The 26,512-nt window shown below is 49.5% G+C and overlaps 2 protein-coding genes and 1 long non-coding RNA gene across 4 annotated transcripts; 1 reads left to right on the top strand and 2 right to left on the bottom strand.

The window, feature by feature from the left end:
• Positions 1-692: 692 nt before the first annotated feature.
• On the bottom strand, positions 693-8,912 carry IQCC (IQ motif containing C). 2 transcript variants are annotated; one of them, XM_075908693.2, is made up of 5 exons: positions 8,756-8,912; positions 5,868-6,011; positions 4,844-5,189; positions 3,556-3,677; positions 693-1,816 (listed from the first exon to the last, which is right to left on the bottom strand). In XM_075908693.2, exons 1-5 carry the CDS (start codon positions 8,801-8,803, stop codon positions 1,778-1,780), a joined length of 699 nt encoding a protein of 232 aa, XP_075764808.2. In that variant the 5' UTR covers positions 8,804-8,912; the 3' UTR covers positions 693-1,777. The 2 variants fall into 2 exon arrangements, with proteins under 2 accessions (XP_075764808.2, XP_075764809.2); XM_075908694.2 differs by having other exon boundaries at positions 4,844-5,186.
• Positions 8,913-10,548: 1,636 nt separating this feature from the next.
• Positions 10,549-20,577, bottom strand: CCDC28B (coiled-coil domain containing 28B). Its single transcript, XM_006117548.5, has 6 exons — positions 20,395-20,577; positions 16,189-16,501; positions 15,164-15,333; positions 14,740-14,894; positions 13,965-13,987; positions 10,549-11,955 (listed from the first exon to the last, which is right to left on the bottom strand). Exons 2-6 carry the CDS (start codon positions 16,347-16,349, stop codon positions 11,901-11,903), a joined length of 564 nt encoding a protein of 187 aa, XP_006117610.1. The 5' UTR covers positions 16,350-16,501; positions 20,395-20,577; the 3' UTR covers positions 10,549-11,900.
• On the top strand, positions 20,488-26,213 carry LOC149521416 (uncharacterized). The gene is made up of 3 exons (XR_016347883.1): positions 20,488-20,627; positions 25,778-25,877; positions 26,096-26,213. It is a non-coding gene; the product is annotated as an uncharacterized LOC149521416 (long non-coding RNA).
• Positions 26,214-26,512: the final 299 nt, after the last annotated feature.

Genomic DNA, 26,512 nt, shown 5'->3' with positions numbered 1-26,512 from the left:
GGGGCGGATTACCTCTGCAGTGCTGATTCAAATCCAGCCCAGAGTGGAAGCGTCTGAAAGTTGTCTCTCACTGATGATTGCTCAGTGGCCTGTGTGACCCGAGCCTGGCAGGTGCCAATGCAGTGCCTTGTTGACAAGCATCTGCATCACAAAGCAAATCACCATCGCCATTTACATGAACTCCCTAGCTACAGCCATCAAAAATGAACTGGGCAGGAGGGGAAGGATGGTTCAGTGGCTAGGGTATTAGCCCGTGACCAGAAAGACCCACGTTCAACTCACTGCTCTGCCACAGACTTCTTTTGGTAATGGGGGACAGAAAAATACCTAGGCAGATTAATGGGGGGGGCGTAACTTGAACTGCAGCTTGGTCAGAAGATGGAGGAATTCAAGTCTTTCACTTGCATGACAAAAATATATGAGCAAACAAATCTATACTTACCCCGTCTTCTCCTCTCTATTGCACTCCAGGGAGGACAGATTCAAGATACCCACTTAATTTCCAAAATTACTGATTTCTCCAGCCCTGCGAGAAGAGGGTGATGCAAGGTCACCAGCCTGTAACAGATCCTCTCTCCTGTTCTTAAACACAGAGGGCCAAGTCCTAGGGCTAGTCTGTACTAAATGGAGCCGAGTCAGTTGGCCAGAAGACACACACATTGAAAGATGCAGCCAAGAGCTTTATTTACCATGTGAAATTATACAACCTGGAGAGTGTTCCTTGAAGGAAAGCTCTGTCACCTAGAGCAATAGCCTTGGCCCATCCCTACCAGGTGACACTACCACTGAGGTTAGGCTTACTTCGCTTTTCACTGGGTAGCATCTGGAGGGATCAAGACAACTTCTGGCCCAGCCAGTGGCAGACACAACATTTTATTCAGAAACAAAAAATTGAGAACAGATGACAGGAACTGACACAGGTTTTCATTGGAAAGGCTCCAGACTGTACATTAAATAGGTGTATGATTGTGTAAGAAAGAGAGAAGCCGGAGCTCCACACTCACAAAGCGCTAGGGTCTAGACTAGGGAGCCAGTGCCACGGGGAAATGTTCCTTTCTGATGTTCACATATTGCCCATTAGTATCAAACAGTCAACAGAGTCCACTAGGAAAGGCATCTGGCTAGATAATACATTCTGTCCACAGAGTGTCAAACCAGGGGGTTCTGGCTCAGTTGGGGTTCTGAGTGAATACTGCAGGGTTTGGCAAAGGAGCATTTTGGGATCCCCAAGACTTGGGAACAGAGTCACTCTACGTGAGACGGACAGGCATTTTCCAGATGTAAGGCTCAGTGAGCTGACAACAAATGACATTCCTGCCCCGGGGAGGAGGTGCAAAGCTCCAGGCTTCTTGCAGGTCAGTTCAATCCTAAATGATCAGCTAATCGTTTAAAGAAAAGTACACCAAAACCAGTCAGCAGAACTGGGTTCTTCTGGGTGAGGGCTGAATAAAAACCCCTTTAGTACAGATAGCATCCTCCTTACTCGGGGCAGACGCTGAATGTGTGCCTTCACCCAGAGTTCTCAGGTTTAAAAGCAAACGTCTTCATAACTTATATTGACAAATGTGACAAAATCCCAGGAGAAGTCACAAGTTAACCATGGAGAACTTCTGTGCCACAACGGAGTTGGTGCTTTTCTGGGCAACTGCAGTTCATGTTGCTAAAGCCAGCGATTCCCCACCTGCTGTGGATGGGACACAGCCCACCTGGTCCCAGAGAACACTGCTCCTCCATACCGAGGTGAGCATATCCTGTGACTCTTTGAAACAGATCTCTATCACTCGGGAGTCCCCAGCCTTTGTTTCAGGATCAAATACTACAAGACAAAAAGGGAAATCAAATGAGGACACTGCTAGATTTGAAACCAAAGAAGCATCTGTTTCTGCAGGTTACTCAGCTACTGCTGGACTCCTTATCTGTGGTGAGAAATGCTTATAACATTGGAAGGAATGCAGTTTGTAGCGCTAGATTTAGAGGTCTTCCTCCTTCTGCTGGCTACGTGCTCATGGCCAGGCATAGTGCTCTAATATACAAAGGATCTGTCCTTTGGATGCTGCCTATTCAAAAGAGGAGCAGGTGGACAGAGCAGAGGGACACTGCATGCAACAAAGCACTCTAAAAACTTAATTAAGCCATGCATGTGGTAGGTAAATAGCCTCCTTATCCCCATTTTATAGACAGAGAACCTGAGGCACAAATTGCAAGGTCACACAATACATTAGCAACAAATCTCTGGACTCCTTTCCCCTTAGTTCTAGGATTAGGAAACTAGAAACTCTCGTCGTTTGTGATTACAGTTGGAAATAAGCCCCAGAGTGCCAGTTTTAGTGACGCGGGGCTGCCTAGCAGAGTAACTGACATTTTAGACAGAACACCCTCGGCATTTAGTTATTAGGGAAGGTTCTGGTATAAGACTGTCAACCCTGAATGTCCGTCAGCAGCATGAACTCTTACTAAGAAACAGATCAATGATTGCATTACTAATCCCATCCACTGCTGCAGGGAAGGCACAGAATTCCATACACACATTTTGGTAGAAAAAATGAGAGAAACTGAGGCAGGGTTCAGTGGTTGAACCAAGGGACTTCCAGGAGAGTCAGGATTCCTGCATTCTGCCCCTGCTCCACTGCTGACTTAACTGTCTGACCTCAGGCAAGTCACTGAACCTCACAGTGTATCATCTCCCTATTTATAAAATGGATGTGATAACACTAACCCATATCTGTAAAATACTTTGGGTACGTCTGTCTACACACCAGGGAAAAAGTCGAATTAAGATACACAACTTCAGCTATGTCAATTGCGTAGCTGAAGTTGAAATAGTTTAACTCGGCTTTTGGCACGGTCTACACAGCAGGCAGTCGAAGGAAGAGCACTATTCCTTCGACTTCCCTTACTCCTCGTGAAATGAGGGTTACAGGAGTCAGAGTAAGAAGTCCTCTAGCTCAACATTATTTCGGAATAATGGCTTGCTGTGCAGACGCACACTATGTTATTTTGAAATAAAGTCAGTTATTCCAAAATAACGCTGCTGTGTAGACGTATCCTTGAGACCTCGACATGGAAGGTACAATATAAGCATTATTCTGTCCTTATTTCTTTACCGACTCCATCGTTGCTAATTCACACCCATACCAGGAGACTAGCACTGAAGGTAGATTAGCATATACGTGAAAAAACAACAATAAAAATCAGGCCCTCCCTCACAAAGTGTATTTGGATAATCTGGATGAACAAGGGTGGTTTAGAATTGGGACTGCATTACATTCTAGAAAAGCAGTGAAGTCTTTGTAACATGCCTAGTTAATCTCAGCCATAATTTCATCTAATTGGCTGATGATTACACATGGAAAGTGTGGTACAAGTCCTAAGCATTATCCTGTCCAGCAAAGAAGAGAATTGTAACTCCATTGTCTGACTAAACTCTTATGTAAATGAACATTCAATCTGGAAATCCACTCTTCACCACTCTGACTAACTGCAGAGTCCTCTTGCAAAGGTTTGTCTGGACAAGCCAATCTTTGCACACAGCAAGAGGCAAGGACAGGCTCTTACCTTTTTACGGCTCACGATAGCTTGTTGCAGCCACAGCAGCTCCATAGCTAAGTGATTTCGATAACACTGGAGGTCAGGAAGAGTCTGAGGCAGCTCCTGCTGTATGCTCTTGAATGGGAGTTCTGCAGAGATGGAAAAGAAATTAATTCCATGTAAGGGGTTATTTGATTTCATAGCCAGGCCATGTTACATTTAGAGCCTTTTTTGTATTCAGAGGTCATACTGGGGCAGGAGGTACTCTTCCCAAATTCCATCCACAATCCCAGAGGAGTGAAACATTTTGGTAGAACAAACAGCAGGGAAACAACATACAAACTGCTGTCCACAGGTTTCAGAGTCAACAACCCATTGCAACAAAGAGATCATCCCATTTAGAACCAGAATTCTATTTTGTACTATTCTGGGTTTTCATATTGCCCTTATTACTGTAATATTCAAGATCCGGTGCCTGTTAATCCAAGCCAGTGCACACAGGCTCAGAACAAGCAATTTCGAAAGTTAATCTCTAGTGCATCTTTCAGAGGATGTGGGGAATGCAATCACCTTCCCTGGTTTGCAAAGCCATACTATATAGAAGCTAGTGTTTTCATTTTTTGGTGTGCTTACTGCAGGCGAAGCTTGGCCAGTCCATCTGTATCATTAATTTCTGGCTCCATCAGAGGTTCTTTATTGTGTGTCTGGTACATCAAGAATGAGACCTTGGATACTAACCTACTTCCAACTGCATCAAAACAAACACATGTATGTGTGATCTCAGACACAGCAAGAACCTCCCCCATCCCTTTGCTAATGGAAGTGGTGACAGGGAATTTATTTAGGCAAACAAATGTTGAGATAAAAGGGTGTATTTTCCCCTGCAATTGATGCTCGCTAGAAAGCAGAACCTACATTTGGAAAACGGGAGGACTTTGGATAAAAGGGGTTTTCAGGTGAGAAACTGGAATCTGGCTCCAAACGGGACGATTGAGGTTTCTGTGCTGGTGTGGAACCAAATTTAGATTGTCCTTGCAGTTAAATAATATATCTCTGCAATGGGTTATCTTCTAGTGCAGACAAGACTATGGCGAGGAGAAACAGGAGAGTCATGCGAGGGGCCCCAGACTCCGTTCTATGCTCTCTCTTGTATACGATTCGCTGCTCTAGACTCTCTATTGTGTTCCTGAGGCTTTTGTCTCCTCAATAATCTTGATCATGTGCATGAGTTTGAGTACATTGCCAGGTTACACATGCCATGCTGGAAGGGCTCAGAGTTGCTGTTTATGTTGCATACCCTATTCTTGTTTCTTACCCTGGCTGGCTGCAGTAGACCCTGTCTCCAGAACAGTACTGCTCCATACAGATGTTGCATTGCTATAGTTCTTCCATTCTGTATTCTCCCTGGACAAGCTGCAGTCCTGTCCAGTGGATTTATCTGCATCACACTCTGGACCTTGCTTCACACTGCTGTCTTCACCTCTTACGACCATCTCCTCACTTTGAAGCTGGGCTGTAGGTTTCATGTAACTCCTACTGTTACAGTCCTTTTCTGGCTCTATTGTCTCAAGAGGACAAAGCTTTTGCTGCCCTTTTGCTGTATTATTCTGGTCTTTGGATTTAGGTTCTTGATCAATTAATCGCTTTACTTTCATCTGCTTCTGGAAAAACAATGTTTGAGACATTAAAATGGAGGAGAATTAATGAATAGAGGGAAGTAGTTTAAAAAAATCCAACAAGTTTAGGTTCTTCCTGGCCAGGATGATCTCACTTAGATGTTTGTAACTAGCACCAATAATTTTCTTCACCAGTTTCCAGAAATTCACTCTGCCCAGAAAAGGGCTGAAATGATCATGGGGTGGAAAATGGTTAATAGTTTGTATCCAAGCTACATTTTTATAAAGCTTGTTAATGAGCCATGTGCAAACACTACAAGAAAGCAAGTCTCAGACATTGCCTGGTTGTATTATGGACTGATGGGGTTTGCAATGGAGAGGAGACAGTTTATTCTTCCATGCTTCAGCACCATGGGTTAGGTGGTTAACACACAGCTAGGTCCAGTCTATAGTGAGAGATGGAAGCTTTAATTGTGCCGTAGGACAACCAGATTTTCCCAATATGGCTGCATTTATAGTGTTTAGCTAGACCATACTTTGAATCCAAACACAAATCATGCGATAATAAATGTAGGTACTACCTGCTACATGCACAAGTGCTGAGTACCATTTTAGCTACCATTTTTTGCAAGAAATCCCTATTCACAGAGAACATACCCATCATATTAACAATGCCAGCCTTCACCAGGAGTGACTACGTACCATGAACTGAATGAATCCTACCTTTTGAGGAAAAACAGGTGTTGGTATAAAGCGCCCTTTCCACTGCAACTGACCCAAATCCCCTTCAATCTCGTTAACCATGTTCTGATACTCCTCCTGTAAGCTTTGGAACCTCTTCCTCACCAGATAACCCCGGACACAGGCCTATGAAAGACAAGATAGAGATCCCTACACAGTAAGTTTCCCAACACAGAGAAGATTTAAACTTCACCTGGAACTGTACCAATTGAAACTGTTCTGCCATCTCCATCATACCGGAGACTGCCACCATCCAATTAAAAATCGTATCATGTTATATTCTTATACTGCACACACAGAACATTCTTCTCTAAGAACAGCCAGCCTGAGTTAGATCAATGGTCCAGCTAGCCCAGTATCTTGTCTTCTGCAGAAACCACTGGAGACACTTCAGAGGTAATGAACACAACAAGGCAATTTTGAGTGCTATGACCCCTGTCGTCCATTCCCAGCTTCTGGCTGTCAGCAGTTTAAAGCTACCCAGAGCATCCTGTCCATCTTGGACAACAGCTATTGATGGACTTACCCTCCATTAACTCATCTAATTATTTTTTAACCTTATTATACTTTTAGTCTTCACACCATCCCATGGCAATGAGTTCCACAGGTTGTGTCTTGTGTGAAGAAATACTTCCTCATGTTTGTTTTAAACCTGCTGCCCATTAGTTTTATTGGGTGAAACCATAATTAGCGTATTATGTCACACAGGTAAATAACACCTTCCAGTTCATTTTCTCCAATCAGTTGTATTCTCCATCATATTCTCCCCCTTAGTATCTCTTTTCTAAACTGAACAGTCCCAGTCTTTATTCTTTCCTCATATGGCAGCTGTTGCTCTTCCCTGTACCTTTTCTAATTTTTTAGATGAATTGATCAGAACTGCATGCACTATTCAAGGTGTGGGCATATAAGTGGCATTATGGTATTTTCTGTTGTATCTATTCCTTTCCTTATAGCTTCTCACATTATTGTTACTTCACAGCATCTTAAATTATTAAAATTGAAACAATCATTAACAAAAACGTAGGGCCAAATATCGCAAATATTATAAGGCTTACTGCCCTGCTACCTCACTTAAATCAAATAATCTACTCATACCATGAGCATTATATCGGATAGTGAATATTTGCTACATATTGTTTCTGTTTAGATAACTTGTTGATTTATTTTTGTATTTCTTTTAGCTAAGACAGGGAAAACAGCCCATCAATTTCACTTTGTTATTTGTCAGCATCACTTTCTAGATTAAAGGGATTGATCTGATATGAATAGGTTTCAAACACTATAGGAAGATGTCTGTGTGTATTTTTAAACTGTTTCCACTGGATTTTGTTATGATTATGATTATTACAAAACCTAAATTATCTCACTTGGTCTCTTCCAAGTTTCTTAGAATAGACTGAACAACACAGGCAGGCTCAAGTGCACTTTTTATGGCACTTCCTTGGAGGATAAGATTCCAGGTCTTGGAAAGATCTCTTTCTTTGAGGAGATACATTTCTTGCCTATATAGGACTATTGCCACAAACCAGTGGATAAGCATCGTTTAGACAGAAAAAAAGGAGGGGGAAAAATGAACAAAGCTCCAATGATGACAGTGCAGGAGAAAGGAATCCAAGCTTTAACTGGTCTACCATGTCTCATACTGAGGAGCTATTCGGGAATAGCTATGGTGCTTTAAATTCACCCACCACCTTAATCCAAATTAATTTTCAATTGCAAATTCTTAGTACATAAATACAGATAAAAATGCACCCACTTCTGAAGTCAATAGAAATTTTGACACTGACATCAGCAGTGCAGGATCAAGGCCCTTACTATTATTTGTACATTGTACAAGTAGACTGTACCTATTTCTGTGGAACACACGGACAAAAGCTAAAGACAGGAGCAGGAACTGTGAAACCAGAACAGAGGGGCAAACTCAGCCCTGGAGTAAGAGAACAAGCCACCACTGCCTTCAGTGATGCTGCACCAGCTTATGGCAGGGAGGTCTTTGACCCAGATCTCCAGACTAAGCGTAAGTGCGAGACAGCAGGAGCTGGGGCAACAGAAACAGATTAAGATAATTTTGCCCCTTGTCTCCCCAAGATGTGACACTCTCTCTTTGGCCAAGATCTGGATCCACCTCCCCACCCCCAGAAATAGTCATTCCCCCCAGCCTGCCACAGCTCCAGAAACACCCTCCCCCACCCCCAGATGTACAGCACCCCCCCATGGCCTACCCCAGATGCCCCCCCCCACCCCTGCCCCCCACCCCCAGGCACACAGCCCCTCCCCCACCCCGCCCCAGATGCCCCCCACCCTCAGGCACACAGCCCCTCCGCCACCCCGCCCCAGATGCCCCCCACCCCCAGGCACACAGCCCCTCCCCCACCCCGCCCCAGATGCCCCCCACCCCCAGGCACACAGCCCCTCCGCCACCCCGCCCCAGATGCCCCCCACCCCCAGGCACACAGCCCCTCCGCCACCCCGCCCCAGATGCCCCCCACCCCCAGGCACACAGCCCCTCCCCCACCCCGCCCCAGATGCCCCCCACCCCCAGGCACACAGCCCCTCCCCCACCCCGCCCCAGATGCCCCCCACCCCCAGGCACACAGCCCCTCCCCCACCCCGCCCCAGATGCCCCCCCACCCCCAGGCACACAGCCCCTCCCCCACCCCGCCCCAGATGCCCCCCCCCCCCACACAGCCCCCCCCACCCCGCCCCAGATGCCCCCCCACCCCCCCCACCCCCAGCCCCTCCCCCACCCCGCCCCAGATGCCCCCCACCCCCAGGCACACAGCCCCTCCCCCACCCCGCCCCAGATGCCCCCCACCCCCAGGCACACAGCCCCTCCCCCACATGCCCGACCAGCCCGCGGGCCTCACCTGCAGCCTCGTCACCCCCCGCACCAGCAGTTGCTGCTCCGGCGCCATCTCCCCGCGAACGGTCGCTGCCTGGCAACCGGGCCCCGACTGATGGCGTCATCGAGTGGCGACAGCCAGCAGGGCGGGGGCGGGACTCGCTCTCCCGCCTCCTTCCCTGCAGGCCCCGCCCCTTCCGGGCTCCTCCCCCCTCGCACTGCTCCGCCCCCTCGCGGGTCCCGCCTCCATCCAGCCCAGCGGGCGCTGCGGTGACAGCCTGTGGGCCGCAGGGGGAGGGGCAGCCAGGGCCCCATGGCCAAGCCCCCCCCCCCCCCCCCGGCCCATGGAGGGCAGTGACCCTGAGGGGCACTAGGGGGCAAGGGGAGAAACGGCCCCCACCCCCTTGCCCCACAGCTGGTGGCCTAACAGAGCCCCCCCCCCCCAGGGCAGGGCAGCCCCATTGTGTGACCAAGCATCTGTCCCTTAGATCTGGTGCAGGCGGGTCAGCCCAGTGTCCCGTCTGCCCCCAGCACCCAGAGGGGATGAACAGAGGTTTCACCATGGAGTGAGCCCTCCCCTGACAAACAGGCTAGGGACACCATTCCTGCCCATCCCGGCTAATCCCCGCGGATGGACCTGTCCTCCATGAATGTACCTAGCTCTTTTTTGAACCCTGCTAAAGTCCTGGCCTTCACCACATCCTCTGGCGAGGAGTTCCACAGGTTGACTGTGCGCTGCATGAAGAAAAAGTTCCTTTGGTTTGTTTTAAACCTGCTGCCTATTCATTTCATTTGGTGACCCCTAGTTCTTGTGTTTTAGGAACAAGTCAATAACTTTCTCTTATTCACTTTCTCCACACCACTCATGATTTTATAGACCTCTCTTGTATCGCCCCCAGTTGCTCTTTTCCAAGCTGAAAAGTCCAATAGTTGGGCTGGTAACCTTGCCCCCTCATTAGCAAAATTCTGGGTGCGCCCCTGTCCCTACAGGGCAAAGTACTCCTGAAACACCTGCTTTCCAAGGGAAACCATTTTGGGTAAAGCATCTTCTAGTGCTTGACCCACAGGGTTCCTCCTCATCCCCATTTTACAGATGGGCTGACTGAGGCAGGGAGAGGTTCTAGATAAAATTAAACAGCCTAGCAACCCCCATTGTGTAGGAGCCTAACCCAAAACATTGTAAAGGAGCTAGAATCTATTCAGCATTTTTTTGAAAATCAGGTCCCATTCAGGTGTCTCTTATTAGTTATTTCTGAAAAAAATCACAGGTCTGTGGCAGAGGCAGGAATTGAACCCAGGAGTCCTGATGTGGTCAGGCCTCTGGCAGCAGAATAGCCTAGTGGCTAGATCACTGATTAAGTAGGTGGGAAACGGTGGGCACTGACTCCGTCCCCAGGAACTCTGAGCCACTCCCTGTTCAAGTCCTTACATTGGGGTGTGACCCTAAGAGTCCAGCTTCCCCTTAGTTGGGGCTTAGTAGTTTCCTCCCCTCTTCTCAGAGGGGATGGGTTTTACTTGCCCCTGTGACTGCTCAACAGACAGGCTCTGGATTTGTGTCCTTAGGCCACTGAACCGGGCTTCGGACTCCTTGCTCGTCATCCCCTAACTAAGCCACACTCCTTCCTTTTCTCCTCCCTCCAGGTCTGGCATTGGTTGCCAGTAAAGCAGGGCAGGGGTAGCTGAACCTAGAGGCTTCCTTTAACCCTCGGGACGCAAGGCCCTTCTTTCTCCGCTCCCTCGTACCTGGCTTCCTCCTCCTTTGTTTTAAACTTCAGTCCATTGTTCCTGCTTTACACATTCATTAAACGAACAGTAAAAAACAGGAAATTACCACTAGTTTATTTACATTACAATGTCATTCTTTAATACTACATTCTATTACCATAAAAACATTCTGACGCAAACATACACACAACGATTCCCCTTCAGTGTCAAAGTATTTAAGACTGGCTGCGTGCGTCGGTGTAAAAATGTTATTTGTCTAAACTCCTCTCTTCTTGCTTTTGATGTCTGGGCTACCAAAGCCATCCCTTCTCACCTTGTTGGAAATATTACCCAACCCATGTCAAAGAATTGTCATGAAAGGCCTGGGGTATTTACAAAAGGGGCAGCTATAGACAATTTTTTCCAACTTAGCAAATACTCAACCATTAAAAAACATTGGAGGAAAAGGATCAGACAGCAGCATCCGAGGCTAACTTGTTGCACTATTAGTAGAAACGTTGTCCTAGCCCCAAAAAGCTGGGTTCATTTCATGCTGATCATACTTTTCCCTGCTGGTTTCAGTTGCATGCTGACAGCTGCACTGCAGCACAGAAGCTTAAACAGCAAATCGAGCAAAAAGCCTTTACTGAGCTTTTCTTGTTTGCTGTTCCTGTGTTTACATTTCAGTTTGTTTCCTGCTGGTGACAATTTCCCCATCAACAGGCGGCTTGAGACCCTATCTTGGAGGGACAATGGAAAGAGGGGACTTCTATCTTCATGGCCGAATCAGGCCTTGAACATTCTTCTGGGAGGACTGTCGAGGAGGAAGCCAGTTACCGCAGCAGGTTTGGGGAGGTAGCTGTTCGTCCTCGAGAAACCAGACTGAAATCCACCAAACTCATTTCACACACAGCCCCTTTGAATCAGACTGAATCAGACTGGGACCAAGAGCCTGAAAATGAAAGGCTCCTCTTCCATTAACGAGGCTTCATTTAGACATGGCACCTTTTATCCAGGCCTCTCAAAGAGCTTTAGACAAGGCCGCTTAACCCCCCCATTAAAAAAAAAAGGGGGGGGAGGGGGGAGGAAACTTGGGCCCAGGAAGGCGCAGCAACATGTCCCAGGTCACACACTGAGCTGCGGACAGATCAGGAGGGAGAACCCAGAACTGCAGACTCCCCATCCCTGTCCTCTAAGATTTTCTTGTTTCCTTTCCAACTTACTTGGACAGGGTTTGGCCGTTTTGGATGCTCTAGAAATCCTGGGATTTTGATACAAAACTATCTGAAAACATGCCCCTCCCCCAGCCCATGTCTCTGAAGGTATCCCTGCCTTTATACCCCAACATTTCTATACAGTTCAGAGGTGGCCATGACAGCAATTCGAGCTGCTGGATCTTTCCCTTGGCTCCAGAATCCTCCATGCTTCCCTTGGCTGTTTACAAAGGGACCAGGCAGCCTTTCCAGCTAGGCTGTGGCAGAGTCCTCCAGGTCTGGATTCTCAGCGAGGTGCAGCTTTTGGCTGAGTTTGTTGTTAAGGTCTTGCTGAGGTCTTGTGACTGATGAGATCCCTCTGGGGAGAGGCTGGAGTTCCTAAGACAAACCTTCCCATGGAACCGGGCTCTGTACCCAGAAGCAAGGCCCCAGAAGCGGGAGACCGGGGGGCATGCCCCCCCTCCTCACTTTTTAACATGGATGACATTGGGGAGGCAGGAGGCAGCACTTCCCCTCTGAACTACAAGCCTCCAGAAGGCAGACTGTGCTTGGCAGTAGGGGGGCTGGAAGGGCTATTTCGTGCCTGCCGGAGGCTTACAGTTTGGGCAGGAAACACAGGCCCTTGCCCCAAATTACGCCCATGTTTAAATGGGAGGGACATGGAATTGCTCCCCCTCCGTTGCAGCACCCGTGATCCCTAGGCTTGCCAGATGGTTTAACCAAAAATACCGAATCCCCCCACCCCATCCCCCAAAAAAACCCACCAGGGAAAAAATTCTGTTGAGGAAAAAAAGGGGGGGGGGGAGTTGTTGAGGGAGGAAAAAAGAAAAAAGGACCCCAAGAGTTATTAAGAAAAAAAACCAGCATGCCCCCCCCCCCCTCTCGCTCCCTGCCCTCTGGTGCGCAGCGCTTAGAGTCAGCCACCAGGGTTGACTCTTAAGCGCCATGCGCTCCCCTGTACCTAGGCCCGGATTGGCCTGGGGGCAGGGTAGTAGCAGGATCTCTGCAGGCCAAATCAACCTGCTTTGCAGGCCGGATCTGGCCTGCAGAGGCCCTTTTGCCCACCCCTGGACTAATCAAAAGTCTGGTGTTCTCCCTTCAGGCAGGGTCTGTGCATGGAGCAATGCAGACAACAAAAAAAAACACTCCCGGGGACCAATACATGGCAGAGATGGGAACGGATTCCTTCCTGCCCGCTACAGAGAATGGCCAACACCCTGAAGCATGAGATGTGACTCTCTCTAGCCGCACCAGAAGGGACACAGGGATTTGCCGTATTGGATCCAGCCACTGAGCAGGCCTGGCTACGGTTGCCAGATAGTTTCACCAAAAAAAAAAAAAAAAAAAAAAAAAAAAATCACAAAAAATACCAAACATGCAGGCAAAAAATTGGTTGAGCAAAAATAAAAAAAGAGAAAGAAAAGTTGTTGAGCAAAAAAAAAAAAAGGAGTCACACACTCCCACACTGCCTCCGCCCCCAACCCCTACTACCGGACATTTTACTGGTATTTCTGGGGGGGTTTACTGGACAAAAGGCGTAAATACCAGGCAGGGGTGGCCCGTGAGCCTAGGCGAGCTAGGCAGCTACCTAGGGTGCCGCTGGCCATGGTGCCTGATGACGACGTCACGGGGTGCCCCGTGATGAGTCACAACCATTGACAGCCGTGCAGGCAGGGGCTGCCTAGGGCGCCAGCTACTGCAGCCGGCCTCGGGCCGCTGCTGACCCTAGGCCTGGCTGGGGTTCGGTCTCCAAGAACAGCCAGTGTCACTTGCTAATTCAACCTTGTCCCTCGGTTCTCCAGCTCCTTCGCACACAGCCACGTTACTGACGCCACCGGAGGCGCCGGCTTACCCTGAGCAGTGGATTCCTGCCAACATCTGCCACCGCTCTGGCTCAGCCTGTCTGGGCTCCCTCAAACCTCTTGCCCGCAGATGGGCAAAGCTCAGCATGTGCCGGTCAGAGACGTTCCACACGCCACCGGACCCCTCCTTCCAACCCAACGCCGAGCCCTGCAGCTGTCTCCGTGACAGCCTCCCTTGGAAGCCTTGGCACCAGCGGAATCTCGACTCCTTTGGAATCCCTGGCAATTCCTGGGGACTCTGCACGGCTCCCTGCCTACCGTCTCTGGCAGAAGAGGACCAGTAATGGCACCTCGCAGCCGATGCCTTGGGCTAGGGACATCCTGGAGAGTGGGATACAGGCATCTCAAAGCTGATTCCCTCTTCCCTCCCTGCCTGAGGGGCCACCCACCTGAGCACATACAAAACAGGGGCCTCTGAAGAAGCCCCGGCCCCCCGCGCCCAGCAGAAGGATACATGGAGTTGCTGAGCTCTTCCAACTGAAAAGGGAAACAGAGCAGCCATTAGAACAGCCAGGTGACACAAGCAGCCATGAGGCTAAAGGGAACAGGGCCCAGCTTGGCCTGTGAAGATCATGAGGGGTATTGTCTGTATCGTGGGGGCCCTCAGAGGGGGTCAGGGACCCATTGCTCTAGGCCTGCGGGTTTCAAACCTTTTAAATCATGGCCCAGTTGAAGAGGATTGTTGATGCCACGACCCGACAGAACGCGAGTGGAGTGGGGGCTCTGGGGTGGGGCTGAGGATGAGAGCTTTGGGGTGCAGGAGGGGGCTCTGGCTTTTGGGAGGGGGGGTCAGGTCTGGGGCAGGAGGGGCATCCCTCCAGCAGCTCCCGGGCAGCAGTGCAGCAGGGGGCTAAGGCAGCTTCCTGCCTCTCCTGGCCCCGCAGACCCTGCTGCACCCCAGAAGCAGCCGGCAGCAGGTTCCCAGCCCGTGGGAGTGTGGAGCTAGTGCCCAGGGCAGGGGCAGTGTGGGGAGCCCTGTGTGCTCTCCCCACAAACTAGACGCCAGGCCTGATGCCAGCCGCGTCTGGGGCACAGCGCAGTCTGCGGTGCCAGGACGGCCAGGGAGCTGCCTTACCCCTCCCGCCCCGCTCGCCTGGGTCACCACCCCGAGTTTGAAAAGCCCTCGCCAGACACTACCCAGTCCCAGTACCGAAGAGCAGCACAGTGTACGAGTGGGGCTCGGAGGGAGCAGAGGCTGAGCCAAGAGAAGGGGACCCTCTGGCACTCACATTAGTCAGCAGCTGATCCAGGTTCCGGTCAGCCACAGTCTTCTTCTGGTCCTCAGAGAGCTCCTCCACGTAGACGTCCAGGCTGAAATGCAGGCGCGCCAGCTTCTCCTGCATCTCCCGCACGTGCTCCAGCTGCTCGAAGGAGCACTCCTTCCCTGTGCCGCCCGGGAGAGGGACCCGGTTACGCTCAGTCCCCCTGCAGTGGCGCTGCCTAACCTCTGGGTTTCCCTTACACATGGGCTGTGGCCTGCCCCAGGCATCACACAACAGCCAGCAGGAGCCTCCTAGATCAGCCAGATCTTCCAGGGCTAGCCAGGGTGGTTTTGGGTGGCCCTAGCTCCCGGCACCCCGGGCATTGATGCTTTGGGGAGCCGTTCAGAATGATGAGCTTTCTGCCTCTTTAGAGGAGTCGCCCCCTGCTTACCAAAGGCCTGGAGTTTGCCCGAGTGGAAGTCATTAAGCAGGTTCAGTAGCCCGCCCTCCATCTCGTAAACGTCCGAGACGTCTGTCAGGAAGGAGTGCTGCAGGGGGGCCCCGAGGGCTGCACCCCCACTGCCCGCAGGTGGAGGCGGACGAGATTTCTCCTTGTTCGCCCTGGAGAGGAATCACATGCCCGCGTTAGCACCGGATGGAGGCTTTTCCTCGCCAGGAGCTGCCCACTGCTAGCGACATCGCCTGGCTTCTCTTTCCTCCAAGGAACTCCCGGCGCTTTGCCAGGATCAACCTACAGGAATAGGGTTGCCAGATACGTTCACAAAAAATACCAAACATAGCGGGGGGGGAAATTGGTCGAGCAAAAAAAAAAAAGGGGGGGGGGGAGGAGGGGGACCAAAGTTGTTGTTTAAAAAAAAAAAAAAAAAAAAAACAGAACTTTTTTTTTTTTTTACCGGACACCTGGCAACCCAGGAACAGCAGCACTACCAGGCGAGCGGCCCTGCGATGAATGCAAGGCACCGGTCTAGCTTGCGGGAGCATGTCGCACCCAGAGGGAGACAAATACCACAGCCTGCTCCTTCCAGCTAGAGCAGGGGTGGGCAAATATCGGCCCGCGGGCCAGATCCGATCCACCAAGGTCAGCTCCTGGCCGGCCCCCCCACCGCTGTATTTGCCTGCACCTCCCCACGTCCGGAGATCACCGCTCCCATTGGGGATCGCATGGGGGCAGGGAAATATAGCTGCAGCAGCCCAGCAGGGTGAACCGCCCACCCCTGAACTATTGCTAGAGCCCAGTCATTCCTGGAGCTCGTTTGCAGTAAGGGATCCTACCAGGGTTGCAGCTTCCGCTTCCACACAAAGCGCCGGCCGGGCATCGCTTCGCTCGCCCTCGCCACCCGCGCCCTGGGAGCCCACGCAGGAGGGGCCGGGCGATTGCGTTCCTAGCCGTCTCGGGAGCCGTACCCAGGGACATGCGGCATTTGTAACCCAGGTTGCCCAGTCCCCGGCACTGACCTTTTGAACTTGGCCCGTTGCTTTGGGGAGGGCAGGTGAGGCAGCCCCAGAGAGAAGGTGGTGCTTTTGCTGGTGGGGACGGGCAGCTTGCGCAGAGCACTGGCGGGCGCAGGCTGAGCTAAGCCGCTCTTAGGGCTTCTCTTCTTCTTCTTGTCTTCCATCGGAAGACCCGTCGCAGGCTCTCACACGCTGCAGCAAGGGCTCTGAAGGAGGGAGACCCTGTTCACCAAGAAAACAAAGTCCCTCCCTTTCAGCCCCTCTCTGCAGTCCAGCCTCTTCAAGTGTAGACAGAAGCTGCTCCCATCTGCATCACCTAGAGCAGGGATAAACAATCAGCAGACTGCAGGCCAAATCTGGACGGTCAGAGGTGTTTGATCAGACCCCCAACATCTTTTTTAAATTTACTTATTAAATATATTTGAATTAATATTGTCTCTAGACTCCAGACCCTCACCGAGTCTAGAGAACTGATTACCCCAGATGGACCCGAGAGGAAAAAGAATGCTCTGTGCTTCCCTCTGGCCCAGATCTGGAGAGCCACCTGAGGTCTTTATCTGCCCACTTCACCATCTTTAGAGTATTCACCCCACAACATGGCTCTGAGGCCGGGAAGTGTCCTGCCCATTGAACAGAGTCACAGAGAAAGGCCACACAAGAAGTACTGCAGAGCGGCTGGAGCTGGCCCTCCTGACTTTAACCACTGGGCATCTTTTCCTTTCTACCTGGAAACATTTTCCAGCAGGCTGGGAGCAGCACCCGGAGCCTCTCCAGAAACTGCACCTGCAGCCAGAGGTGTCTGCAAACCGGGTATCAAATGGCCACTAGAACAAGGCCCAAACAACATGCTTTGACTAGCCGCACTCCCCAGTCGAGAGCACTAAAGAGAGCTGGATGTGTCTGCGACAATGGGTTTCGCTGAACTTGCTCCTTTCAACCAGGAAGAGCCTCAAGTCCCTGCCAAACGCCATCTGCTGCTGAAATGCAGCCACCTCTAAGATAAGAGGGAGCTAGAGTGCACGTAGCCCCTCTTCAGCATGTTACAGATCCCCCTCTGTCCCCATTCCACTGATGACAGCATGATGATGCACGCAGGGCCCTCCCTAGACTTATGCCAAATACATGGCCATGTAGGGCATCTAAAAATATGTATGTGCTTGTTTGCCTAAGTATGACCCTATTTATCTCTGCTGCCGTCTGTCTGTACACACGCATGCGCCTGTTTATAAGTTTTAGGGAGGAGGGGACAAGGAAGTGCACCAGCTGTTCAATTTTTCTCTCCAAGTGCTGTATACAAATGTTTGAATGTTTAGTGTTTAAGAAGAATTAAAATCCTCAGTTCTGAACGTGACATGCGCAAATTCACACCAACCTCTGTTCAGTCCCGTTACAGGTCCTCAGCCAGCCTAAAGCAGCATTGCTCCATTGAAGTCAGGAGTTCACCAATTTACACCAGCTGGGGACCCAGCCCATTGGCCTCCGTAGAACTATAATGATTTACACCCGCTAGGGAACTGGTCCGTTGTTTCAGGCGGAAGCTCAGAGTAGGAGCTCAGGTCAAGGAGGGATGGTTAATGACATTTGAGGAGGAATGGGGGTTAAAAGCAAGAGCAATTAGATCAGGGTGGTTATGAAACTAGCTCGGGTTTATTTGTATTTAATTACTGGCAGTGATGTTTGACCTGCACAAGTTATAAAATGCTATTTACACGTTCTATTGAAAGGCACAAACGAAAGGCTATTCAGTCCTTTTCTCTTTGCTCCATTGTTTTGTTCTGAATTTGGTGAAAGGGGCACTGGAGAGCAAACAGAGATGGGACTGTCAGATTCTCCAACCCCAGCATTTCTCAAGTTTTGAGTAGGGTAGGGGCAAATCACAGAAGGGGACTCTCAGCCCATCCAATCTACTCCTCAGCAGACTAATTAGCTCCCACTGAGAGAGTGTTTTGTTTTAAACATACACCGGATAGGCTTGAGCAGTGTTTCTCAACCTTTTTTTTAATAAAGTACCCCTTTAAAAAAATTGTAAGTACCCCCAGTACCTACAGTTTTCAGACAATTTTTTTCTACCATTGCAACACATTTGTTTAAACAACTTAATCGTAGCCAGGCTGGCAATGCAATTTTTGGGTGTAAAAAAGTACAAAAATAATAAAGTGCTGTAAAACTTTAAAAAAATATAGTTTTCTCCAAATTTCAGCTGTGGGTTCATGTCCCACCTCCCTTGGGTCGGATCGGAATGGCCAAAAGCCAGGCGGGCCCAGGGCAGGAGGGATAAGGAGCAGGAGATATAAGGGGCACCCTGCCAGTCAGGTGGTGGGGCAGGTTCCAGCATGGCCATGGGGATAGGGCGCTCACCTGTAGAGGGCAGGGTTGTGGGTTCATGTGGTACCGCCCCCCAGACTTCTCTTAAAGGTACTCAGACCACTGGTTGAGAAACACTGTTCTAGAGGTCACAACCTGAAGACAACTTTCATGTACTGCAGAGATGGGATCTGAACCTTTGAGCAAGACATGAAGGGCTCTATCCCATTTCTAGACCCCTGCAAATCTGTGGGTATCTGTGGCTATGGATATCCACAGCTCATTTTAGCTGCTACAAATGTGAATACAAATTTTATATCTGCACAGGGCTCTACCCATTACCCTGAGCTGTGAAGAATTCTCTATACTCTTTGGACCACAGGTTTCGGTACAAGGCTTGTGTGTGTTTGTACAATGCCTCCTTGCGCAATGGTGCCTAGATCCCAACCAAAGCCTCTGACTGCTATGACAGATATTTATTTTGCTATTATAGGGATCTTAGATTCTGTTATTGCCACTCCAACTCATCTGATGAAGTGGGTTTTGCTCATGAAAGCTCATGATCCTATATATTAGTCTCGGGGGCTACATCTACACTGCAGGCTTTTTGCACAAGAACAGTTTTGCAGAAGAGTTCTTGTGCAAAAAAATCTTCCACAAGAAAGCGTCCACACGGCCACGTGCTTTTGCGCAAGAGCATCCGTGCCAGTGTGGACGCTCTCTTGCGCAAGAAAGCTCTGATGGCCATTTTAACCATAGGGGGCTTCTTGAGCAAGAATTTCATGTTGCCTGTCTACACTGCCCTCTTGTGAAAGAGCTCTTGCGCAAGGGGGCTTATTCCTCGTGGGGAGGGAAATAACTCTTCCGGAAGAAGCCCTGTTTTCCAATGCTAGACTGTAAATTTACTTGCGCAAGGGGCAAGTGTAGACAGCCGGCAAGTTTTTGCACAAGAATGGCTGTTCTTGCGCAAGAAGCGTGTAATGTAGACTCAGCCTGGTGGTTTCTAATTACACTGGATCGCATCCCTGGCTCAGTTCAGCATTGGACTGGTTCCTTTGATCTGTCAAAGAATTCCAAAGCTGCAGACAGCTTAGCAGACTCCTTCAGATGCTCATCGCAGCACCTTTTATTAATAAATTAATTAATTAATAAAATTAGAGGGAGAGATCTAGGTTGGATATTAGGAAAAACTATTTCACTAGGAGGGTGGAATGGGTTACTTAGGGAGGTGGTGGAATCTCCATCCCTAGAGGTTTTTAAATCTCAGCTTGATAGGGCCCTGGCTGGGTTGATTTAGTTGGGCTTGGTCCTGCCTTGGGCAGGGGGCTGGACTTGATGCCTCCTGAGGTCTCTTCCAGCTCCATGATTCGGCAACATAGCAGAGCTTTGCTGCTTCTTTTCCTCCATACTCTTTCCCTATTGTTCTCTACAATGGCAGCTTCCTTGCAGCTGGGTCCGATCAAAGCCCAGCCATGGGCTGTGGGAACAGATCCCTCTTTGTTCGGTATGGAAATGGCTGTGTGGTTCCTAATAGATTATTCAGACAGCTATTTCGCATTCTGTTTTCATTGCCTCCCCAGCATTGCTAGCACCCTGGGGGTTAGCTGCACAGGAACCAATTTCCAAAGAAGGGAAATGCCCCTGTAGGAGATCAAGAGGGCACTAGCCTGCCCTCCCCAGCTAATTGCAGGAGCCCCGCAGGATGGTCTCTAACCCCCCCCCCCCCCCCCACACACACACACCCCAAAGCCCACTGCAGACCCAAGCGGCATAAGCCTCACGCACGGACCAGAACCCGCAGCGCAACAATGCAGCAGCCGGGCAGCGTTCCAAAAAGGAACCTTCGCTCCTTCAACGTTCCATCCTCCTCCCCGCCGTCGCAAAAGCCCCCGAGGTGCAACTGACCTGAGAGGAACCCCTCGTGCTACGGCTCCTTGCTCCCAGCGGCGGAGCGCCCTGCCAGGCACGGTGTCAACAGCTGCCGGGCCCAGGCAAAAATTTGCATTTAAAGGGAAAGGGGCCCTCCCTCCCGCTGCCCTCGCGTTCAAGCTATTCTCTTCCCACGCGCGGCGCACAGATGTCAGGAGATGAAGTGGACAGGGACAGGCATCGGTGGGGCTGGAACTGGCGGAGGGAGGGTGCGTCAGCACCCCCTGGCTTGAAGGGGTTTCCATCACAAACGGGATTTGACCATTCATTATCAGTGGGAAATAGGCCAATGGAGGGATGATAGGAGTTACTAGAGAGAACTTTCTGGGTGTCTGGCTGGTGAGTCTTGCCCACATGCTCAGGGTTTAGCTGATCGCCATATTTGGGGTCGGGAAGGAATTTTCCTCCAGGGTAGATTGGCAGAGGCCCTGGAGGTTTTTCACCTTCCTCTGTAGCATGGGGCACAGATCACAGCTGGAGGATTCTCTGCATCTTGGGGCCTTCAAAGTATTTGAAGGCTTCAATATCTGAGCTATAGGAGAGAGGATTATTCTGAGAGGGGTGGGTGAGATTCTGTGGCCTGTACTGTGCAGGGGGTCAGACGATTATCATAATGGTCCCTTCTGACCTTAAAGTCTATGAGTCTGCTTCAATTGCCCTCAGCACCCCCCAATATGCACATTGCTGCAGTCCCCTGGGGACAGATTGTGACTTCACCAGTCTGTAACTCCCCTGACTTCGGAGGGGCTACTGCCCACTGGGAGAAGAGTCAAGCCAGGGGTTGCACTGATGTGGTTGGGTTCCAGGGTGAGGCGGGTGCAACTCAAGAACAGCTCCACGAAAGTCCAGAGCAGAGCCACAAAAATGACTAAGGGGCTAGAAAACATGAGCTATGCGGGGGAAATGAAGGAATGGGGTTTGTTTAGTCTGGAAAAGAGAGGCCTGAGAGGGGACACGATAGCAACTTTCAAGCCCCTAAAAGGCAGAGGGAGAAACATTATTCTCCTTAACCTCTGAGAACAGGACAAGAAGCCAGGGGCTTAAACTGCAGCAAGGGAGGTTGAGGTTGGATGTTAGGAAAAACTCCTGCCTGTCAGGGTGGTGAAGCACTGGAATAAATTGCCTAGGGGGGTTGTGGAATCTCTATCCCTGGAGATATTTAAGAGCAGGTTGGACAGACACCTGCCAGCGATGGTCTAGCGGTGTTCTCCAACCTTTCTAAGCACCATCACTTTTTTGAATTTAAGTCAATTCAAACTCTACCTCAAACCCAACCCCCTTGCCTCGCACCCTTCTCCAAGCCCCCCCCTCACTCTGTGGAGATGGGGCAGAGGGGAAGGGGACATCAGTACCCCCTTGTCTGCCTCCCCTACACTACACATCCAGCAGGAGGCTTTCGGGGGCAGCTCCAAGGCAAAGGGCAGGAGCAGCCTGGCAGTGGAGGGGAGGAGCAGCTGACCTACGGGCACTTGATAGCCTCCTGGCCAAACCAGTCAGAATCACCTGTCAGAGGCTCCAGATCTACTGGTAGATCCTGATTTCCTGATTCGTGACCATTGGCCTACGTGCTTGGTCCTGCCATGAGGACAGGGGACTGGACTTGATGGCCTCTCGAGGTCCCGTCCAGTGCTACAATTCTGTGAACATTAGTGGTGTGAAATCGGTGTGAGACCAAAAGCCGGCCTGCAGGAACAGTCTATCCCAGACACGGGGCGAGTGTCAGTGGACAGCTGCTGAAGATGTGGCTCCGAGCCTCCACCACATCCCACCTTTTCCTTTCATTTATGGAACCTGACTTTTACCTGGTGCTGCTCAGGTCCTTAACTGCATTAATTTTTGTTTTTCTTCATTTAAATCATTGCTCTGGGGAGGGGTGGGGAGGAGGGGTTCAGTCTGCAGGCTGCCCCGGGGAGAGAGGACAACCCCAGCCCTCTCTCACTGGAGCATCTTGGGGACAGGTGAGACGTGCCTCTCCATGGCCACTGCAGCTCCAGCAAGCACATCCCTCAGCTGGGGCAGGTCCAAGTTTGTCTGCCCCTTGCACTCCCCAGCCAGAGGGAGGAATGCTGTGAATTGGGCACTTTCCCCTCGTTCCCTGACAAAGGGGAACAGTCAGCAATGGGGAACAGTGGGAGGCTCTGGGCTTGGGCAGTCCTCAACCAGAGGGTGGGGGGAGAAGAGTGCCCCTAGCCAGCTCTTTACCTAATCATACTGTCTCTCTACAGTATGGTTTTATGCATCCAAATGGGGGGAGGGGCTTTCAGCCCCCCCTCCTGCACAACCAACCCCTTACCTTTGCTGTAAATCATGATAAAAGGAAGATGTATATCATATGTGGTAGTCGTAGCTCTTACTGTTTAGAAATTGTGTATACAGCCCTGTACAAATGAGGAGGGGGGGAAGCTTCTGCCCTCCCAGTACAACCAAACCCTGACCTTGCTTTAATTTAGGATAAGAGGAAGCTGCATCCCAAACATGGTGGTCCTTGCTCTTACTGTTTAGGAGTTCTTGAACAGACAGATTCACAGACAGACACCAGCTCTCTCAACTAGTCAACTAGAATATTCTCTCAAGTAAATATTGTAGTTTTCCTTTTAGCAGAAATGTATTGCTAAACCAGACTCGTTAACGGGAGATGGTGTTGATGGCCCTTGCCATTTTATCTTAAGTCTCACAACATGGGTTTTTGTCCTTAAAGCCCCTGCTCATGGAGTCATGTGATTAGCTCTGCTTACAAGAAAAGCAAGCTTCTAGCCCACCTGGAGGCAGAGAAAAGCTTGAACATGTGAACTCTAAAGGCACAAAAGCCGACATTTGCTATTTAAAAAACAAATAAACCATTCTTGTGATTTTTGGGAGCCAACTCATTTATTTTGTAACTCTTAAGGAATATCTATAATAGCATTTTGGAGTGAGTCTCCCAGCATGGGGGTCAAGAGACTTGGGCTAGTGGCCTTGTGCTAGAACTCTGATGTTGACAGTGCTTTGAAGTCGCAGCTTGGACCAGAGTTTAGGCTGTGAAGTATGGGGTGCAGGAGAGTCATATGTCTGTGGATCCAGGCTGCGAGGCTTGGGCCAAAATACTGTGTAGACATACGCTTAAGGTTTACTGTGACAAACAGGGCAATCTCCTCGATGAATCTTACTGAATTAAGTTAAACCTGACTGAATTCATAGAATCATAGGACTGGAAGGGACCTCGAGAGGTCATCGAGTGCAGCCTCCCACCCTCAAGGCAGGACCAAGCTCCGTCTACACCATCCCTGACAGATGTCTATCTAATCTGTTCTTAAATATCTCCAGAGAGGGAGATTCCACCACCTCCCTTGGCAATTTATTCCAATATTTGACCACCCTGACAGTTAGGAATTTTTTCCTAATGTCCAATCTAAACCTCCCCTGCTGCACTTTAAGCCCATTACTCCTTGTCCTGTCCTCAGAAACCAAGAGGAACAAATTTTCGCCTTCCTCCTTGTGACACCCTTTTAGATATTTGAAAACCGCTATCATGTCCCCCCTTAATCTTCTTTTTTCCAAACTAAACAAGCCCAGTTCATGAAGCCTGGCTTCATAGGTCATGTTCTCTAAACCTTTAATCATTCTTGTCGCTCTTCTCTGTACCCTTTCCAATTTCTCCACATCTTTCTTGAAATGTGGCGCCCAGAACTGGACACAGTACTCCAGCTGAGGCCTAACTAGTGCAGAGTAGAGCGGCAGAATGACTTCACGAGTTTTGCTTACAACACACCTGTTGATACAACCTAGAATCATATTTGCTTTTTTTGCAACAGCATCACACTGTTGACTCATATTCAACTTGTGGTCCACTATGACCCCTAGATCCCTTTCCGCCATGCTCCTTCCTAGACAGTCGCTTCCCATCTTGTATGTATGGAACTGATTGTTCCTTCCTAAGTGGAGCACTTTGCATTTCTCTTTATTAAACCTCATCCTGTTTACCTCTGACCATTTCTCTAACTTGCTAAGGTCATTTTGAATTATGTCCCTATCCTCCAAAGAAGTTGCAACCCCACCCAGTTTGGTATCATCTGCAAACTTAATAAGCGTACTCTCTATCCCAATATCTACATCATTGATGAAGATATTGAACAGTACGGGTCCCAAAACAGACCCTTGCGGAACTCCACTTGCTATCCCTTTCCAGCAGGATTAACCCTTGTCGATGGAACACAATTATGTCATTACGGAGTTATATGTCATTTCCCAAGGAGACATGACTAAGGAAAACATTGGGACAGGGTAGGAATGTCAAAAGATTTTGTGAAACAATGTACACTTTTAGAAGTAAGTGGGTTTCATTGGGGCTGCGTCTAGACTGCATCCCTTATCCGTAAAAAGGGATGCAAATTAGACACATCACAATTGCAAATGAAGTGGGGATTTAAATCCCCCCCGCTTCATTTGCATAAAAATGGCTGCCGCTTTTTTCCGGCTCGGAGCTTTGCCGGAAAAAAGCACCAGTCTAGACGGGGATCTTTCGGAAAATAAAGCCTTTTCTAAAAGATCCCTTATTCCTTATTTTAAGAGGAGTAAGGGATCTTTCGGAAAAGGCTTTATTTTCCGAACGATCCGCGTCTAGACTGGCGCTTTTTTCCGGCAAAGCTCCGAGCCGGAAAAAAGCGGCAGCCATGTTTATGCAAATGAAGCGGGGGGGATTTAAATCCCCGCTTCATTTGCAATTGCGATGTGTCTAATTTGCATCCCTTTTATGGGAAAGGGATGCAGTCTAGACACAGCCTGGGTGTATGGCAGGAAGTGGGAGTGTGCTAATATAATTCCTCTCATCTGAGGAAGTGGGTTTTGCCCACAAAAGCTCATGATACTAGATATATTTTTATTAGTCTCTGGACTACTTGTTATAATTCCTCTGATTAGACAAGAACTTGGCTGTTGGAATTTTGCCTCCAGGAGAGGATCCACTGTTGGGCTAATTACTTTTTCATGGTCTCTCACCTCCCTCCCCCATTGTGGATAAAGGATGCACTAATCCATGAGGGTATTTGTTCTGACCCAAGGATTTTAATGAAACTGAAACCACTGGAAAACCCTTGTGTGGATTTGAAGGGATCACTGCTCACTAGCCAGAACCCATGCTGGAGTGGGGGCTGATTTCTGTAATGCATGACAATACTGAACCATATTTTAAAATAATATGTAGTATCCATGTTATATATTGTCTTGGTAACATTATTCTAAAAATATATTAATATTTTTACTACACACGCTGTAGCATCAATACAATCTCTTCTTATGTTTTTAAGTAGACTGTTAATGTTGAAAAATGTATTAATACTGACCATGCTAAAATTGAGTCCGATATTTCTCTTGAACTTTCCAGCCCCATGAATCTGGATACCACTCCCACTGACACCGATGGCAAAACTCTGTTGTATACTGTGTCGTAAAGAAATCACCCGTGGGCCCTAATGCCGAATTCGGTGAGTGCCAGTGTTCCCTATAAGCTGGGTTCTTGTGCAGGAGAGAGTCAGATGTTGCCCTGCTGATTAGCAGAGGGCCCACAGCGAGGCTGTGTGATGCTCATTTACACATGCCTCAGTGCACAAACAAATTTATTCCACACATGGGTGGAAAAAATCCGAGGGACCGTTGATAGATGTGTAGAATAATACAGAGAAGGGAATATTGCTTCTGCCAGGTTCAGGATGGGCTCGGATGTCGGACAGTGGAGTAGTCCCTGGCTCAAGCGGTCATCTTATTCTCTAGACTCTCAGCTTTTGTAAGTAAAATAATCAAAATAAGCAAGGTGCTAGCTGCTGTGGTTGTAAATAAAATCTCAGATGCGTAAACCAAGCATAACTGCAGCAGACAGAAGTCTGCCGTGTAGACATCGCATCAGCATCCTTGTGCTGAAATGGTCTTGCTAAAATGCTGGTCTGGCTCCCCGCTCCTGGGTGCTTTCTCCTACCGCACAAAGGAGGTCCCTGGTATGGTGGATGGGAGAGCCTCACAAGCAGCTCTCTGGAACTAGTGACGCACCAGCATCAGAGCACTGACCCGCCCTTACCCCCATAACCTGCATTTCCTGCCCTCTCTGATCACTTGCAAATAGTCT

Source organism: Pelodiscus sinensis, chromosome 26, assembly GCF_052426305.1.
Source record: "Pelodiscus sinensis isolate ZL-2025 chromosome 26, ASM5242630v1, whole genome shotgun sequence".
Classification (NCBI taxonomy): domain Eukaryota; kingdom Metazoa; phylum Chordata; order Testudines; family Trionychidae; genus Pelodiscus; species Pelodiscus sinensis.
Note: the sequence above shows the minus strand (reverse complement) of the source record. Positions and strands in the feature narration are given on the sequence as shown.

Excerpts from the sequence above, each read along its gene's own strand:
- IQCC (XM_075908693.2), bottom strand. The coding sequence starts at position 8,803 with ATGGCGCCGGAGCAGCAACTGCTGGTGCGGGGGGTGACGAGGCTGCAG. Across the intron at positions 6,012-8,755 it reads GGGGGGTGACGAGGCTGCAG|GCCTGTGTCCGGGGTTATCT; the intron begins GTGAGGCCCGCG and ends TGTCTTTCATAG. Across the intron at positions 1,817-3,555 it reads CTATCGTGAGCCGTAAAAAG|TATTTGATCCTGAAACAAAG; the intron begins GTAAGAGCCTGT and ends TTTGTCTTGTAG.
- CCDC28B (XM_006117548.5), bottom strand. The coding sequence starts at position 16,349 with ATGGAAGACAAGAAGAAGAAGAGAAGCCCTAAGAGCGGCTTAGCTCAG. Across the intron at positions 15,334-16,188 it reads CAACGGGCCAAGTTCAAAAG|GGCGAACAAGGAGAAATCTC; the intron begins GTCAGTGCCGGG and ends ATTCCTCTCCAG. Across the intron at positions 13,988-14,739 it reads TGGATCAGCTGCTGACTAAT|TTGGAAGAGCTCAGCAACTC; the intron begins GTGAGTGCCAGA and ends TTCCCTTTTCAG.